This window comes from Chenopodium album, chromosome 8 (assembly GCF_948465745.1).
Source record: "Chenopodium album chromosome 8, dcCheAlbu1.1, whole genome shotgun sequence".
Classification (NCBI taxonomy): Eukaryota; Viridiplantae; Streptophyta; class Magnoliopsida; order Caryophyllales; family Amaranthaceae; genus Chenopodium; species Chenopodium album.
Window position 1 is genome coordinate 75,711,621 of NC_137841.1, and position 16,368 is coordinate 75,727,988.

Below are 16,368 nucleotides of genomic sequence, written 5' to 3' on the forward strand. Positions count from 1 at the left end.
TGTCAAAAAATTTATGCATTCAATTCAATTTTTTTGATTTTTGTAAAATGGAAAAAAATAAGTTAATAAAAGCAGAACGCAATTCAAGTAGAATTGCATAGTTAGAGGAAAGGAAAGGAGAGTTTGTAGGACAATAAACGATCAGCATGTTCATTGTTGCAAATATAGGAAAGCATACTATTGTTGCACAATTACATTTGTGATGCTGGCCACTTGTGCCAGTAGGATCAAAATCCGAGGACGGTCTGAGCTCACGACATGGGTATCCTCGTGCTCTCTTGGATGAGTGGTAATGCAGTGGTACCTCCTAGATGTCACCTGTTTAGTGGTACATGATACATGGTCACTTCGTTGTTTATTATTGCCTTGTACCATCTTGTGTGCTTGTCAAATCCGAAATACAGGATACACAGGAAAAGTACATGGGAAAAATGGAACTCACATAACTAGGCCTTCTATAACATATACTTCGTACTTCGTAGTAATAATTATCATGATCCATGAATTGGAATTACAGTATTCACTCCCACTTGTTTTGGGGAGGACCATATCTTCCTTACTACCTCTCAACAAAGAACTAAAAGCAAAAAAACTGGAAAAAAATGGGGAAATCCCATTCACTACAAAATAGACAGATCAAAATTTGTGTAGGATTTTGTCAACAGCTGAGGCTACTTCTAATTTAATCTTGTCAGCAAGTGATCTTATACAAGCCTTGCCCTCTTGAGAAATCAGCAGCTCTCAAAACGACTATTTCCTGAAAAAATTGAAAAAAGAGGTGAGAATTTGGAATTTGTGACTGCTGTAGAAAACACCTGCATATCTACTACTCTGAATTCAAGCTTACCTGTTCCTCTTCATTGATGGGACAAGTATTCCTCTCTTCTCTAGACTCTTAAACCTATCCCTTGCTAACGTATAACAAGCCTTGGCAAAATAGAAACACAAATCAAGAATTAGAGAATATACTTAAATTATCGAACAAGTGACCAAACATATATCCATCACAGAAGGGAAGTTGATTTTATAAGCAGCAAACCTTCAGCTTGCGGAGGGATCCAGTAATTTCTTCAGTCAGGAGAACCTGAGTCGGGGCAGGCTCAAACCTGAAAGCAACATTCATTTGCATTAGAAGTAGAGGTGGAAAACCAGTAGTTTGGCTCAGGAGCATTCTGGTGGCGAGTCATTCAATCCAGGATAAGGCCAGGTCCGTGGGTGCTTTCGTTTATTGTGGAAGATAAATCACATTTAATAATAGATTTCGACTTTCCAGGTACAGATGAAAGAGGAGGGGGGGGGGGGGGGCACATTTAACAATAATTCAACATGAAATTAGACCATCAGGTACCACATACTTTCGTTTTCCCAAGCGTGGAGGGCCTGATTTTAGCCTTTCTTCTTTTGCTACCATACGACGGAGATGTCTCTTTTGCTTTTCTTCGTCCTCTTCAGCTATTTCCTTAAGTAAATCTGGTATGCTGCAAGAAGGAAACAAATAAAGAAATGACCACCAGTTTTATTCTATTTTTTTTAAAAAGGACTACTTCATTGCCCCAGATGAGTAAAACAAACCTGTCAATATCCTTTGAAAGCTCTTCAATCTTCTTGGCTTCTGCTGAGGCCTTTTCCTGTTCCTTCCGTCTAATTCTTTTGTTTTTCTCAACAGTGGTAATCCGTTTTTCTTTAGGTTTCCTGCAGCATTATTTTTCTTAGCTACATGAGCTCCCAGATCAACCTTACATCTAACCAAGGTCAAATACACCAGAACAAAGTTGTCTACATAGAAGATAGCATTTACAGAAAATAAAGAAGATAAAAAATTGCAACCAAAAAGATAAGTGCATGGAAAATCAACAGATGGATCTTCTAGCCAAACAAAACTCAAACTTGGAATAAAAGGCTGTACAGATTAAGCAACAACTTTGACTTGTTACAAAGAGGGAAGGAGGCCAAGCACAAAAGATATTGCCAAATATTTCAGAAGTACCAACTCCGAGTCCAACATAATTTCTTAGTTATGGCACACATATATAAGAGTACAAGTCTTCTACTTATAAAAGTAATGCAAAATTTACCTTTTTTCATCTTCGATATTCCCATCTTCAGTTTGATTTTCCTCGTCCATTTCCTCATCATCTTCATTGTCCACTTCCAGAAAATATTTCTGATAAATGTTACTATTGTCAGGATCTTCTGTAGCTTCACAAGACAAATACAAATGGCACAAGGCTCAAACCAGGCAGGCTAAAATGAATAAAAACTTACATCATCTTCAGTGACTGGTTCTCCAGGAACAGTTAAAGGAATTGGCTCAGGCTCCAGCTCCTTTTTATAAATTTTCTTCATCTCTTCTGCAACAGCTTGTGCCAAGGAGTCCTGAAATGCTCATCGATTAAAATTAAGTAAACGTTTGATGTGGTTAAAACAGCAAGACAATAAGAGATATTTGACTAATAACTAATAACCTTGTGACTCTCATCCTCTGGATTAAAAGAGCATCCTTGAGGCTCAACTTCAACTGCTGGAATTTGTGAAGGTTTACCTTTCTGTAAATCAAACAATACATAATGGTCACCAGTCAGACAATATATATCAAGTAATAGACTCTGTACATCAAATATATATCTAAAATCAAGGGATCTCATAAGAGACCTTGACCCAAAGATCAACAGAAAAGATATCCAAATTTGACAAGCCAAATACTTCACATAACATGTGTAACAGTGTAAGCACCTTTTAATGGGAAATAAATAATCAAATGTCTACATACTTAAGGATGGGAAGCACAATAAGCGAAGGAGTGAATCATTAGATGATTAGATTAGCACAATTCTATTCAAAATGACGATCAAATAAAAAGAAGCAGAAACTTTAAAGTATTCGAATACCAAGTTTCGTACACCTAATTTGCAGCCAATGACGTGTGTTTCTAAGATACCAAATATTTTACTAATGATGATTGATTAAAAAAAGATGATTGGATGATGAATATGTTCTTTCTACTAGTAGAATATCAAGTATGAATTGCTTTCTGTACCTAATGCAAATGATAAAACAAAAAAAAAAAAAATTAAACACCACCAATGTAGATACAAATATACTCTCAAAATTTCAAACAAAAGAAAATGAATAGCTAGTCATCAACATACCTTCTTGCCCTTGATATTTAATGTACCTGCAAAAATGCAAGAAAGACAACTTGTAAATCACATGATAAAGTTAGCAACAGGATCATCTGGAAACTCAAGATAACGAAGATAGTAAATATTACTTTGAGCATCCCATATATCAAATTTGCCAGATTCGGGGCCTTTTTTATCCTGAAAAAACAAAAGCACATGTTACACTTGATACATTGTCTTCAACACTCAACATAGCTATTTGCTGATGTTAAAAATACTCACTTTATCTCTGGAAGAATCCTGAGACTTAGCCAAATCAACTGTTTTCCTTTTCTTCTTGGAATCCTTGAGAATAGATGACTCCACAGGTTTAACAAATTGATTCCTCTGCAGTATACTCTCGAAACGCAGTACTTTCTCCCTCTTCTTCTCAATTTTACGCTTAACCGGTACATCTAAATCATTCAAAAACCCCAACTTTCTTCAATTAATTCATGTAAAAACTGTATCCACACCCAAAATAAATTCCTTAACCTAGAGTACCTCACAAAAATTCCTAATTCATACATTTTCTATGATTTTTTGCTTCTACATTCACTAGTACAAAATTTTGCTTAAGGTAATAATTTGATTCTACTACAACAAAATTTGTGACAAAACATACAGGTCTAGGTCACACTCGGGTACCTCACCCGATAATCCAGAGCCTACTAGACTCTTACTAATCCCTCAAATGCTCAAATAACAAAGTATACTAGCTTTAATTTGAAATATATCAAACAATAATGGAATTAAACAAAAATACCCATAATCAAAATCAAATTCACAACAATCATCAAATTGAATCCTTCAAATCAACTAAATGTTCATATATCTAAGTATAATAGCTTTAATTTGAAAAAATTCTCATTTAACACATAAACCCATATGCAAAATTAAACCCTCATATCAAATTGAATGCAAAAAACTATGAAATTAAATTAAAATCAAGAGCATAATTAGAGGGAAGATAGAGAAAGAGATATACCAGTGGATTTATCAAGAACAAAGAGAGAATCACTGGGAGCAGAAGCAAGAGAACCGCCGGAATTAGCGTCACGAGTAGTTTTCTCGGTGAAATCCTCGAATTCTTGGGAGCTGATGTTACGCCATGCTTTCTTCACCTTCTTCGCTCTCTTCTTCCCCATTGTTGGTTTTTTTCTCTCTCCTCGCTGCTGTTGTTGTTTTTTGTTTTTGGGTGTTTCTGCGAGTAATGGAGGCGGACAGATGAAGTTGAAGAGTGGTCTTTTGGTTCAGGGTTCCTTGCTTCCTTTTTAGCGTTTACGGTGTAGGATATTTCTTTTTTATTGGGGTTGCGTTAAAAAAACTTAGGTCGTGTTTGGGAAAAAGCTGAAAGTTGAATCTGATTGTATTAGCTGATTGTATTACGGAGTAAATGATTTGACTAACTTATTTTATTAGTTCGTTGTAGAAAAGTGTTTAGTAGCCGATTGATTGTGTGAAATGACCAATAAGCTAATTGTGGGTAGATAATTCATATAGTATTTTTAATTAAATGGGGGTATAAGTGTCATTTTGTCATAAGAATTGAATAAGCTAATTGAAAAACTCCTTAAAGGAGTTATTGAAAAATAGCTTATTTAGTAGAAGAAGCTCTTTAAATAAGTTTTCCACAAACACCTTGAATTAGCTTATTTAATAGTCAATAAGCTAATTTTGCTCAAATAAGATAGTTACCAAACACAAACACAACCTTAATAAAAATAAGTTCAATTCAATGAGAAATCCAATTTCTCATATATATAGAGAATTAGTATATATATTTTCAGTTCAATAATAATTTGGTTTGGCAAAAATTACTGATTACTCCCTATGCTTAATACTTTTATCAAATTTCATAACTAAGCATGTTATACAATTTAGAAACTTAGAGAGTACTATCAATGTTCCCATTTTTCATAGTTTTATGGGATTTTGTTGGATTCGTCATATTATATATTTTAACGATAATATCAAGTTTTTACATATATAAATGAAAGTATATAAATTTTAAAATGCATTTTGGAGACCGTTAAAAATTAAATGGGGGCAAAAATATAGGTATAGAAGGAGGAGAGACTATTATGTACACCCGGGGTCATTTGCTAATTTAATTTGTTTATTGATTGAGCAAATGACCGCGGGTGTAATAAATAACAAATTCTATAGAGGGAGTAATAAATAAGGATACCACCCTTAAGATTGTCTCTTGAACGTCATGATTTATCCCAACTTAAAACCTAAAAAAGTGCCACAAAATATAGGTAAGAAATCGAATGCGGATTAATCCAAAAGATGAAACAGATGAGAACACTAAAAGGAAAAAAAAAATAAAAAAATCAACTCGTCTCAACTTAACATGAAAGTAATTTGATTAACATTTTGACTTACAATTTTACAAATGATTTAACACAACTCAAACACGGGTGATTGAACCCGACCCAATCCCCGGAATCAACACCTCTAGTCCTCTACGGCTCTAGGCCCGAATTGAACCCTGAGGTCCCTGACCCTCAAGCTTAGGACTATACCAATCCAGTGGCTGATCTTGGTCAAAACTATTAGAGGGACCGGGATTTGAATCTTTTATCTCTCACAACAAAATAATCACTATGTATTAATATTTTAAATTATATGTAAAATAAGGTTATTTAGCTAATTTATTTCAACATACCGGGGGTCGGGCCCCTAATGGCCCCGGTGGAAGGTCCCCCTTTGGACCAACCTTATTTTGGTAGTACGCCAAATACACCGAGTATACGGTAGGGAAAACTTGCACCACTACTACACCAAAAACGAATACGCAGTAATTCGCTGCAACAATTTCTTTTCGAATTCTTTCAATTCTCACGGATTTGCTGAGAAGAAAAATTCGATTTTGTGTTGTCGATGAGATGACGACGTGTAATGCAGACCAAATGTTCGGTGAAATTTCGCAATCGTGATCAATGAGGTAACGAATTTGAAATTAATCCTATTTCATCCCTTTTTAATTGAATTTTAAATATCGAATTTCTTCTGGAAAATTTAGTGTTCATAATTTAGTTACATTACATGAAAAATTTGTCAAAAAATAGCGTATGATTAAATTGAGAATTAACTCATTTTGATTAATTAGATAGATTAGCTTCATTAATTTGTTTTGTTTTGCAGTTTTAATGTTGAGCGATGCGTTTATAATTTGCTTTAATATTTTTTTTTGTAATGATTTTCTCAGCTCAACGATTGTCGGCCATGTTTATCACATTTGCTTGATCAAATGATGGCAGCGAATTTTTGAATAAGGTATGGATTTATAAATTTTAATTGTTTTTGCTTAGAAGAGTGAAATTGATGAGAATTTGATGTTGTAATTTAAGTTGATATGATGTTGAATGCCTTGGGTCGACTTGTGTTACAATTCTGTGTTTTAGACTTTGCCTGTGTCGACAAACATTTTGTCGTGTGATATATGATAATTATAATGTACGGAACTTCGTGCTCGGTTTAACGGTTTTATATTGGAGTGTTTAGGGATTATTACGGGTTTATGTATATTTAATTAATACTTGTACTTCGTATATAGGAGTGTTGTTGGGGTTTTATAACCAAGTAGAAGGTCTTTTTTCGTAAATTTGGGGTGCAAGTGGATTTCCAACGAACTCTATGATAGGGTTACTTAATGACAAGGAATGGTAACAACAAAATGCTTGAATCCTCTCGTAGAGGTCTTAGGACGTAGGCACATAGCTCACGTAACATTTATTTGGAAAGATTCTATTAATTGGGATTTGTGGTGTTTTAAAGTTAGATTATTTGGAGTTTAGTAAGCTCTAGTATCTGGATTTCCGAGTTGAGGTATCCAAATGTATAATGTATTTTTAAGGCCGTTTATTCACTATTAAAATTGCAACCTTATAATTCACGTTATTGTGGGTATTTGGTTGTAAAGTGTCAATACATCTCCTAATCTTCTAGATACAATGTGATGAAAAAGATTGGGATAATATGCCAATATGTCGTGGAAAAATTGACAAAATTATTTGCATGTTCTTTGTTTCTATATAAGTTATTGAGGCTTCTAAATGATAGTGATGTTTTATTGTTTACTGTTGCTAAAATTGTGACCTAATTCAATTGAAAGTTTTCATTGGCTAGCAAATTTTTGTCATCTCCAACTTGGTCATGTATGTAATGAATACTTTGACTAGGGTAATGCATTGCATTGTCTCTATTTGAACATCTTCGTAAGTTATTCCAGGTTTTTGTGAATTCTATTTGGGCCCTGCAATAGTATAGTATAGTATAGTATAGTATAGGTTTTTACTTGAGGAGAATAATACGAGTACTATGCAAATACACAAGATTTTTAATGAACATACACTTCGTCAATAGATTCACCTGATGTGTTATGCTTGAAATTAGAGTCCTTAGTTGTTACATGAGTGGTCTATATATTTTCTAGCATTGCAATGAAGTTATCTCCATTATTTGAAGCAAATAATATTCAATTTTGATGTGATGTAAGAGCTTCATAGAAATGGAGAAATGTCTGCATACCAGGCTAACATCATAAGCACCTGTAAAGCTCTTCAGTTAGATCCTTAGGGATTATTTTATAGGCCTCAACCAGATTGAAAGGAGTGAATTTGAAGCTAGTGTTTATAAGAGGCTTGCTTACGTTAGTGTATTCACTTGTGTTCTGTAGTGTTCTTCAGAACAGGGCCTAAGTAATTTCACCAGTTGGGGATTTTGAACCACTAAATGATTTCTAATACATGATGACTTTTTGGCTGATGAGTATTTCTATCAGTGATTGAACGACTTTGGATAATGACACTTTTGCCATCCCCTTTATCACTTTGTTAGACATATCCTTGTAAGAGACATCTGATTGAAATGGAGAATATTTTGGAGTCAATTTTTCATGAATGGTTATATTTTTGGAGGTTGACAGCTTAACTGATGTGTGCTTTCTGAAGTCGATGTTTTTTTCGTTTGCAAGTTAATTGAGAATTTTTAGAACTGACGTTTTGAAAGATATACAATACTTGAAGATATATCTGGATCTGTGGTGATAATTCAGACTGCTCAAACGAGTTTAGTAAAGTTTTTTAAAGGTAGATAATAGTGCAAGATTAACGTGCTTCTAGTTACAGTCTGGACCTTTTTTTGGACTGACCAAATGACTTTTGAGATGTTTAAAATATGTGTAATCTAGTTAATGAGGGGTGCAAGCTGCTCACTCACTGGAAAGAGTCATAGTAGTGTGTTCTGATCTATTTCACTAATTACTTCACGATCAACTTCATGATATCACTTGTATGTTGGCCAACATCAAAGACATAACTGAGATATTCTCGAGTTTCATTGGATTATATGAGTATACTCGTTAGAGCAATGTGATGAGCTGAGCTATGAGACGTCATAATTTTAGGATCTCATTTTGGTATCAGTTAGAGTTATGTCTTTGTGAACATCCGATTTACTTGAAGAAGTCTGAAAATTGGCTTATGCAGAAGATTTTAAGATAAAAGTTGCTAAAGCTTGGAGTTCTATTGGAGGTTGAATGTCAATTTTACCTCTAGGCATAAACAAAAGATACCCTCTTCGTTTATGAATTGTTGTCACGTTGTCCCAATGTCTTGTAGGATATGACCTGAGTTCACTGATCACCTGGTGGTTGAGCTTAAGTAAGAGCAATCTTGAGAAGTACTATACTTATTTAGGAAAAGGGGACAACTTTTTTCAAACATCCCAAAATTAAATAGCATATTGTGACTGATTATCTTAGATCTTGATGGAAGGAATTTGTGTATGTGTAAGGAGTTGTTTCTTCAAAGATATGAGTTTATTTTTTCAGAAAGAAACAGAGGATGGGGAGTCAGGTTAGAGTAAGATGAAACCAAAGGCATCTAAAGTTACATCTTCGCAGATAAGCTATGTAAGGAATTGGAACGTCTGATGGCTGAATATGCCTAATCTTGGGATCTTGTCTTAGTTTACTTTTGTAGTGTTTTTAAGGTGTGCCAATACAAAAGAAGTGTTGCAAAGTGTCGCAGTCCATGACCACTATTCTGTATTCCAGAAAGGATGAAATTTTGTACATTCTTGCTAGCAATGGCAAGAGGCAGTAGGATAGCTGTCACTTAACTTACACGTTGGAGACTTGAGCCCTTCTCTTAAAATTGAAGGGAAGTCGTTTTCTTCTAGGACTTTTTTGTTAACTTAAAATGCATCTCTTAGTCCTTTGGGGTATAACACGTTAGAAGGATGATGACAAGGCAATTAGCCAATTTGTAACGATCCGTGCACTCTATATACTAGCCAAAAGTTGGCAAAGGGATGCAATAGTTGGAAAGACACCAAAATGAAATGTCGTAGTAGGAGCTAGTCATGACATTGAGACCCTCCTGAAATTTTGTGTGGCCTAATTGTTCCCACCTGTAGGCTTTGTTGGTTTTATTTTGCATGTGAAGTAAAGGGACAGAGGCAAATCGATCTTGTATAGACCTCAACATTAATATTCTGATAGCTTTGTTGTGTCTTAGATTGATCCATTCATGTTTGGAAAGTATTACAAAACCTTGTGATCTGACCTAGATTTTACGGAATAGTTTTCGCACCTATTCAAAAGCTTTTACGCAGAAAACACAGTTTTGTTTTTTTTTTTTTCTTTTTTCTTTTCTGGTTGATCGTCATTACTGATTTTTTTCCCGAGGGATCGGAGGACATGTACTCTTTAGTTTTTACTGTCAATACAACATTGATGTATGTAGCACTTACTGTGTAACTAAGTTTGTGAGCACTCTAAGAAGGAAGCCCCAAATAGCCTCTTCTTGTCCCTGTTTCAATCTTAAGTAGGATGCTGTATAACAAAAACAGTCAAACAATGCCAGGTCATAATCTATTTTAATTTTACCATTAGTCTATTGCTATGATTGGGAAATTGGTTTGCTCATCTTTGGCATGAATTGGAGATGAAATTCTATTGTAATTTGTAATTCTAGTTTATAGAATGGACCCGCTGCCCACAAGGAATGATCAATAAGGATCGGAAAAGCAAGAATTTATGTATAGGCAACATATTAAACTTGACATCATTATTGGAAGAACAATGTGTATAGTTCAAGAAGAAGACAGCACCCTAGCTGTCGTTGGTATGTAGCCTTTTGGACGTATGGTCTGCTTTGCATGCTAGCATGCAATATATACTTCTAACAAGATAGCTTTTTTGTTAGTCTAATAAGTTACTCCCACCATCAATTGTTTTACTACAGTAGTTAATTCCTATTTCCTTTGTCTTTTTTTGGACATTAATTCCTTTTTTTTTACCCTGGCCAAAACCTCACCCATTGATCTCTTCTTAGGCACATCAAATCAGTGGCGGATCCAGGAATCCGAACTAGGGGTAGCACTAGACAATAATAATAAAAAAAAGTATAACAATGTTGTAACGTATCATAATATATAATCAGCCAAACATGGATATAATGCGTTGTGTAGTCGTATAATAATTAACAATCAAATTTAGACATTTATATTGACAAGTTCAATTATATTGTGGATATCGATTATAATATTATAAACTTTCTACCTGTTTATTTTTTATTTTGTCAAAGTTACATATGAATTTATAGCGAAAACTTTGGTATAAATTTTTCCTTGTGCACATATGTTAACGTAAAACTTTGACTGAAAATATCTTTAATAATTAATCTTATAATAATTGAATATTAAAGTAATAAATTTGACGATTCCAGCAAGTACCCACATGAATATATTTATTGTTATGTATAAATCACAAATATTAGCTAAAGTGAATTAGATAAATTGTACAAAAAGTCAAAACGTTTCATTTATTTAAACACAGTTGGAGTATGATTTTTTATATTTATTTCAGTGTAAATTTTTATACGATTATAAATAAGATTTAATAATGCCCAAATAAATGCAATAAATATTATGTAATGAAAATGAGAAGAATGTTATAAAATATAACAGAGAGAGTATTTCATATTAACAAGGACTGTTTATAAAAAGTGTGAAAATGAAAAAAAAAAAAAATTATCATGAAAAGATAGTAATAGCTTATCCTTGTGTTAATTAAATACGTAGTAGGAGGAAAATGAAAATTCAATTGGGTTCAAAGCAAAAAAAAAATTGATGCTATGGGGTCTCGAACCCTGAACTTCAGGAACAAAAGATTGTTCATCAATCCAACTCCCTAACCACTGAAGCAATGCTGGAGTCATTTAACAATACTACAAATTATAATATATATACAGATATAAGGGATGCTTTTCCAGTTTTTTTTTTTTTTTTTTTTTTTTTTGTGGGGGTAGCATGTGCCCCCCGGGCATCAACGTGGATCCGCCACTGCATCAAATACCAGCAATCCTCACATTTTTTTCCCTTTATTTTTCACCCATATTGTGGGAGAGAAAGCAGGATTATTGGGTTGCCTAGGCTTATGTGGCAGATTAGATTATGTTAAGCATAAAAAAGACGGAGGAAATATGACACACGGAATTACCGGTCATAATTATTGATGTTTTATATTTAAGAACTCATTTTTCTTGCCCATATTTTTAAAGCTTCACTATATAGTTAAGGATATATAACTTCATTTTTTTTTTATCCTCCATGAAGTTACAGAGTTGAAGGTTAGTAATGTTTGAATTGTACTTGATTGTTAGTGGAGTAGAGAACCATAATGTTTTTGATGTGTTTCACATTGAGTAAGTTTTGGTGGGTGTTTATTACGAGTAAAATTTTAGATCGAATTTAGAATGCATCACTTCCCTTTATGCTTTCGGAGTTTCGGTACCAAGAAAAAAAATTAGGAGTGATACTTATTTCGGATAAAATGTTAGAATTTATACAATTAGGATGAATTCTCGTCTTATTTCCACTTATTTCGGATAAAATATGTTTATGGGCCAATAAAAGTTACTCAATTAAGAACAATTTTTAACTACATTAAGTTTTTATAATTTTAAATAAGTTCCTATAAGAGGAATTCACATGAAGAGAATACACCATTAGCCATTTGGTGTTTTGTTTACAAACCTAGATAATTAAGAAGTAGTAACTTAGTACATCTGTTCATACCTGTCATTATAGACTTGTCTTTCTCATTTATGTTAAGTGGATTCTTGACAGATCAAAACTTCATTTTTTTTTTCTTTTTGCTTCATGCAAATTAAGGGCACTTAGGGCACTAGTGTTTGTCCCTCAACTTTACAGTTTAAATTCATTTGTTTTTTTCATTTATACAACTGCATGTGAGCGTACGTTCCCAAAGAAATAACTCACGTGACTATGCTAGTCACAGGAATCCTAAAACACAATGTAAATTCATAATTCATACTTGTATTTGGCAATATAAAGGAAACATATAATATGCTTTCAATTATCAAACAAATTAATTTATTTTGGTATGGTCACGAGATATGTTACTGAATTGAATAATATCTTTACTGTATAAATTGGTCCCAAATGTGTTCTTTGTTTTTGGATTTATATCTTCTGCTGATTTGATATGTAATCTGAATAATATAAGCTCATGAAATTCATACTGCTGTCAGCAATATTTTCCTTAGTTGATGTTTCCTCATGCTGAGTTGTTTAATTTATTTATTTGTTACTGTATTATTTCTTATTTTATTAAGCTAATCTCTACAATTTTGGACTTAAATAATAAATTGTTTACTTTTTAGCCTCTAGTCTATATACTTATATGCGTTTTTCATTGTACAACACGTGAACAATGGTAATAAAATCTGATGAAGAATCTTCTCAATTCTCCAACTTTATTGCAGCTGCCTCCTTTATAATTGGACTTGCCATTTATATCTTTAATAGAGTTAATTTTCTACAACGTAGGCTTATAGCTTTTTGGGGGGAGTGAGCATAAGCAGATCATCAACACCCTGTCCTTGACCACATTCATAATTTTTTTTGGGTTGCCACAAATTAGAGATAGTTGATATCAGGTTAGCTAGTGGTAATTTATCTATGACCTATTAATTAAGTTAGTTGACATTCATCAATATTCATGTACTGGTATATCATATACCGGCACATGTACTTAGACTTCTTACCCTTGCTCCATACATATGAGTTGTGGTGTAACGGAGTAGTATGCCACACATTTTCCAAATTATTTGAGATCTCGAACTGGAGTGTTTGAGAAGGTGGGGGCATCAATTCTAGTGTACTTGGATTTATTTTATTTTATTTTATTTTTTTGGATATCGACCCTTTGGAGGTGGCTCATCTAGGGTTACTAGACTTAAGGCAATGGATACTCCATCCCGTTTATCTTTGTTCTAATCACATACTCCGTATGTTATATTTGTTCTACCAACTTTGCTTTATTCAATGTCCCTTTTACCATCTTATTACTTCACCTCACAAGTCACAATAATGACACCTTTTCGTACTTTTTTTTTTTTTTTTTACATTCACAGTTATTTTATCCTATTTTATCTCACTTACATTTTCAATATTTTCTTAAATTGCGTATCTATAGTAACCAAGTACGAAGTAGTATATAAGAGAACGGAGAGAGTATCAGATAAAGAGTGACAAACTGACTAATCCTTGCCTTTTCTTGCAAGCTGTGCAAACTTGTTTCAGTCAAAGTTTGGCTTGAACTCCAACTTAGTTGGGGAGTTTAATGAGTCGAGGAAATTGAGTTGAGCAAAGTTAAACTCAACTCAAGAAACTACTTTTCTTTTTGTTTGTTTTAAGTTTTTAATTGTAAATTTAATAGTAATATAAGATGTTTGCAGTTTATTATATCTTTCCCTATTTACTTTCTACCCCATTACTTTTCTATTCTAAGCTAAACATTTACCCCCCTTATTAGCACTATTCATATATGCCAGCAGAAATAAAAACTCCTCAATAATTAGAGTTGAAGTTTTTATATAAAATAAAACAAAATAGTTGGAATTGAAGGGAAATAAATACAAAACTATCACAGTTTATTGGTATCATGAAGGAATATTTATATGTTTCCAGATGTATGAGACAAACCTCCGGTTTGTATTCTTACCCTCATTGTTATGATAAGCATCAAGTCACGCTCATTTTACATATATTGAAATATGAGTTTTGTCAAATTTCTAATCATACTGTTTGAGCAATTTGCAATTGTACTCTGGTTTTTCCAACAATATAATTTGCAAGAATGTCTTTAGGTCCGTGATATGAGTAAATCATTGGTTGATTTTTACAAGCAATTACAAGGATAAACATTTACATGTTATATGTTATTGAATGTATTGGAGTAGAGTTTACCTGCGTTGTCAAAAATACTAACTAGATTAGCTACAGACCTTAAGTACCTAGAGTAATGTAGTTTTTACATTAGTCATCCTCACTACATAGTGCCCCAACACTAGCTACGAGTATCTCAATTTAGTTCTTCGAAATCCAACACATTGACATGAACTTGTGACACATATTGAGGTTTGCTTCTTATGGCTTTGTGGTTGTTTACTGGCTAATGAAAAGTCCAACAGTGTTTTAAATAACACGGAGCATGTATGATCTTAAATGCAGATAGAAAATTAACATAAAGAGGTCGATCATATTATCATAATGTACTCCACAGTTTTCTGTAACGTTAGTTGTTTCTACTTTTGGCTAGATTTGTTGACTGGTTACTAGACCTACGGTAGTCAAGGGTGTTTCGAGTCTGATCAGGCTTGTTCTCTTATTAGTTTTATTGTAGTTTGAGTGTTCATGGGGGTAGCATATTATTATTTTTCCTTAATTCTTGTAGGTTTTCAAAGCTTGTGTAAGAGTTTTGATTATGTGTAAAACTACAGTATATTAAAGTGCATTATTTAGGGCTGTTAATAATTGCACTGTAACAAGAACTTAAGGGCGCAGTAACTGTATGGATATATGTTTAAAGTACAGGTAGTTATCCTTTCTTGTGATAAATTTAGCTATTGAAGCTATTGTTGACATAGTTGAGAAAGAGATTCCACGGATCTAACAACCGAAACTGATACTAAAAATCTAAGTCACCTATGAGATCAGAGGCAGCATTTTTATGGAAGGCAAGGGACAAAGGCTAGAGCAGTATATGAGTATGGAGTATATTGTTGTGTTGTGATGATTTATGGCACACATGTGAATAGGTGGGTACGTAATTTGTCCATGTGATTTGGAATGGAGACAATTATATTCTGGGAAGAAAGAAGGATAAAAGAGGTTATATATTTCAAGTCTATATACTCAGTTCAACTGTAGGAACTATGTTTTGATATGCACACCATTTATTTCCTGATACACCTGTTGTAAACTGTATGATCCATGATGGAAGATAGTACTAGCGAGTAGCGACCACCTCTGACCTTAGTAACCGGTCACTAAACAGCTCGTCGCTACTTGATAATCATATTAGGGCGGCTTTGTTGATTGTTGTTTGCAGTAAGTAACACATTGGATATATGGTTTTGATAGTGATTATGATGAGGTTTCTGGATAATGTATGATTCTTTTGGAAAAATAAAAATTTCTAGTGATATCTATTTCATTCCAAAGCACATTTAGAAGGATGGCTGCTATGCCTATGAGAGGAAAGAAAATGGACTCAATACTAGTTGAGAGGGATTGGAGTCTATTTGTGGGGTACATAGAACATATGCTTGGATTGGTGAGCTTTCAATCATCTTACACTGCTTTTCTTTTGCGTTTGGTCTCCTTTATTTTATAAAATTTATTTGTGGATGAGTATTTATTTAGGAGTAATTTGTTTATTCACTGTATTTCTTCCTTTTGCCTTGTAGCATTATTGATAATAATTGGTTTATTTAATTTCTTTTGTGTACTATACATTCATATGATTGTACTTTTAGATAGCTTGGTTGATAAGAGAAAGTGTGATAACTTGTTGATTATTACTTTGTCCAATTCTGAACTTATACATGTATGAATGTTGTGGCTCATTACAAATTACAGTACTTTGAAATATAGGAAGAAAGTATGAGTATATGTTGAAACTTTTATTTAATAAAACACAATGACAAACAATTTACTACGGAGTACATACATGTTTGATCATTTAATGAAGTCTTTGACTAGTACAATAAGAAAAATAAAGTTGCATACATCTAAACCTCATCGAAACCATGATAGGTCATGACTCATGAGTCATTGTATTATTATTACTATCAATCGACGACGATGATGAGATAAATTATGT

General features: G+C 33.3%; 1 protein-coding gene across 2 annotated transcripts; it reads right to left on the bottom strand.

The window, feature by feature from the left end:
* Window positions 1–122: 122 nt before the first annotated feature.
* LOC145556748 (ribosome biogenesis protein NOP53-like) lies at window positions 123–4,401 on the bottom strand. 2 transcript variants are annotated; one of them, XM_081618397.1, is made up of 12 exons: window positions 4,150–4,384; window positions 3,405–3,577; window positions 3,272–3,320; window positions 3,150–3,175; window positions 2,466–2,546; window positions 2,266–2,376; window positions 2,076–2,164; window positions 1,573–1,692; window positions 1,356–1,478; window positions 1,040–1,106; window positions 848–927; window positions 123–757 (listed from the first exon to the last, which is right to left on the bottom strand). In XM_081618397.1, exons 1-12 carry the CDS (start codon window positions 4,307–4,309, stop codon window positions 751–753), a joined length of 1,086 nt encoding a protein of 361 aa, XP_081474523.1. In that variant the 5' UTR covers window positions 4,310–4,384; the 3' UTR covers window positions 123–750. The 2 variants fall into 2 exon arrangements, with proteins under 2 accessions (XP_081474523.1, XP_081474521.1); XM_081618395.1 differs by lacking the exon at window positions 123–757 and having other exon boundaries at window positions 844–927; window positions 4,150–4,401.
* Between the last annotated feature and the right edge of the window lie 11,967 nt (window positions 4,402–16,368).